Source organism: Narcine bancroftii, chromosome 5 (assembly GCF_036971445.1).
Source record: "Narcine bancroftii isolate sNarBan1 chromosome 5, sNarBan1.hap1, whole genome shotgun sequence".
NCBI lineage: Eukaryota > Metazoa > Chordata > Chondrichthyes > Torpediniformes > Narcinidae > Narcine > Narcine bancroftii.
The window spans coordinates 161430792-161432693 of NC_091473.1; the positions used below are offsets into that span (position 1 = coordinate 161430792).

The following is a 1902-nucleotide window of genomic DNA, read 5'->3' on the forward strand; positions in this document are numbered from 1 at the left end:
GAAAATTCAAAGCCTTTAGCTTTGAATGTGTTTCAGCTACTTGAGAGGGAGAAAGATTTCTGGGGGACTGTGAGAGAGTGAAAGCGAAGAACAACAGAGAGGGTGACAGATGTCTGTCATAACACATCAAGAGAGTGAGATCAGAGAAGAGAAGAAAAGATCTGGCGGAAGACATGAAAGAGAATTTGTTAACAGCCAGCAAGCAAGGCATCAGTAACAGGAATGTCACCGGGAAATCAACCACAGACTGCAATGGAAATTTAAACACAGTAATGAGATAAAGAGGCAAGGATTCCCAGTGAACCATTGACAGGCAGACATGAGGGAAGGAGGGTTCACCAGGGTAGTGGGAGGGGGAGGGAGGGTTCACCAGAAAGGTGAGGGAGGGAAAGAGGACGGGAAGAGAAGGTTCATCTGGGAGGTGAGTGAAAGGAGAGTTCACGAGGGATAATGAAATGAGGGAGGGTTATCCTGAGAGTTGAGGGAGGGAGGGAGTGTTCTCCCTTTGCTCTACTCCCTTGTCTCTCCACCTCTCTGCAGTCCACCACTTCTCCCTCCACTCCTTCATGCTCCACTCCATCTCTTCTCCCTCCTCTCTGCCTCTTATCCCTCCACTCTGCCTCTTCTCCCTCCACTCCATCCATTCTCCCTCCACACCATCCCTTGTCCCTCCTCTCTGCCCCTTGTCCCTCCTCTCTGCCCTTTGTCCCTCCTCTGCCCCTTGTCCCTCCTCTCTGCCCCTTGACCCTCTACTTCACTCCTTGTCCCTCCACTCCACCCCTTTACCCTCCACTCCATCTCCTCCCTCCACTCCATCTCCCTCCACTCTGCCTCTTATCCCTCCACTCTGCTTCCTCTCCCTCCACTCCATCTGTTCTCCCTCCACTCTACCCCTTCTCCCTTCACTCTGCTCCTTCTCCCTCCACTCCGCTTCTTGTCCCTCCACTCTGCCCCTTCACCACTCCACACCACCCCATTCACCCTCCACTCCATCTTCCCTCCACTCCACCCCTTCAACCTCCACTCCATCTCTTCTCCCTCTACTCTGCCTCATCCCTCCACCCTGCTTCTTCTCCCTCCACTCTGCTTCTTCTCCCTCCACTCTGCTTCTTCTCCCTCCACTCTGCCCCTTCTCCCTCCACTCTGCCCCTTCTCCCTCCACTCTGCCCCTTCTCCCTCCACTCTGCCCCTTCTCCCTCCACTCTGCCCCATCTCCCTCCACTCTGCCCCATCTCCCTCCACTCTGCCCCATCTCCCTCCACTCTGTCCCATCACCCTCCACTCCACCCCATTCACCCTCCATCATCTCCCTCCTCTCTGCCTCATCCCTCCACTCTGCCTCTTCTCCCTCCACCATCCATTCTCCCTCCACTCCATCCCTTGTCCCTCCTCTCTGCCCCTTGTCCCTCCTCTCTGCCCCTTGTCCCTCCTCTCCACCCCTTGTCCCTCCTCTCTGCCCCTTGACCCTCCACTCTGCCCCTTGTCCCTCCACTCCGCCCCTTATCCTTCCACTCCACCCCTTCCCCCTCTGCACCAACCCCTTTCCCTCCATTACCCCCAACCCCAGCACCCCACTCTTGGCCCCTACCTTCTTCACCCCCCTTGACTCTCACTCTCATCACCCCCTATTGTCCCCCACCCACTCTCCTCCCATCTCTGCAACAATCCCCCCATCAGTACTGTACTACCCCCCTGCCCCTGCTCTGAACAATGTGCTGGTGATGGATGTTTCCAATTCCTTCCTCAGCTGACAGTCTGGAATGATGCACAATAAAAAAAAACATGAAAAATAGTCCCAAAATATCAGAGCAAATATCCTTTTCAAATTGATGATCTGCACAACCCCTGTGATGGGACACTCTGCCTCGTGGATGACGTGTGGATCTAAATCCCAGAACAGGG

At 54.9% G+C, this 1902-nt stretch overlaps 1 protein-coding gene across 1 annotated transcript; it reads right to left on the minus strand.

Moving 5' to 3' along the window:
• Positions 1 to 955: 955 nt before the first annotated feature.
• LOC138765359 (octapeptide-repeat protein T2-like) lies at positions 956 to 1552 on the minus strand. Its single transcript, XM_069942400.1, has one exon. It carries the CDS (start codon positions 1550 to 1552, stop codon positions 956 to 958), a length of 597 nt encoding a protein of 198 aa, XP_069798501.1.
• Between the last annotated feature and the right edge of the window lie 350 nt (positions 1553 to 1902).

Bases quoted from the DNA above. Each gene is read 5' to 3' on its own strand.
- LOC138765359 (XM_069942400.1), bottom strand. From the start codon at position 1,552: ATGGAGGGAAAGGGGTTGGTGCAGAGGGGGAAGGGGTGGAGTGGAAGG.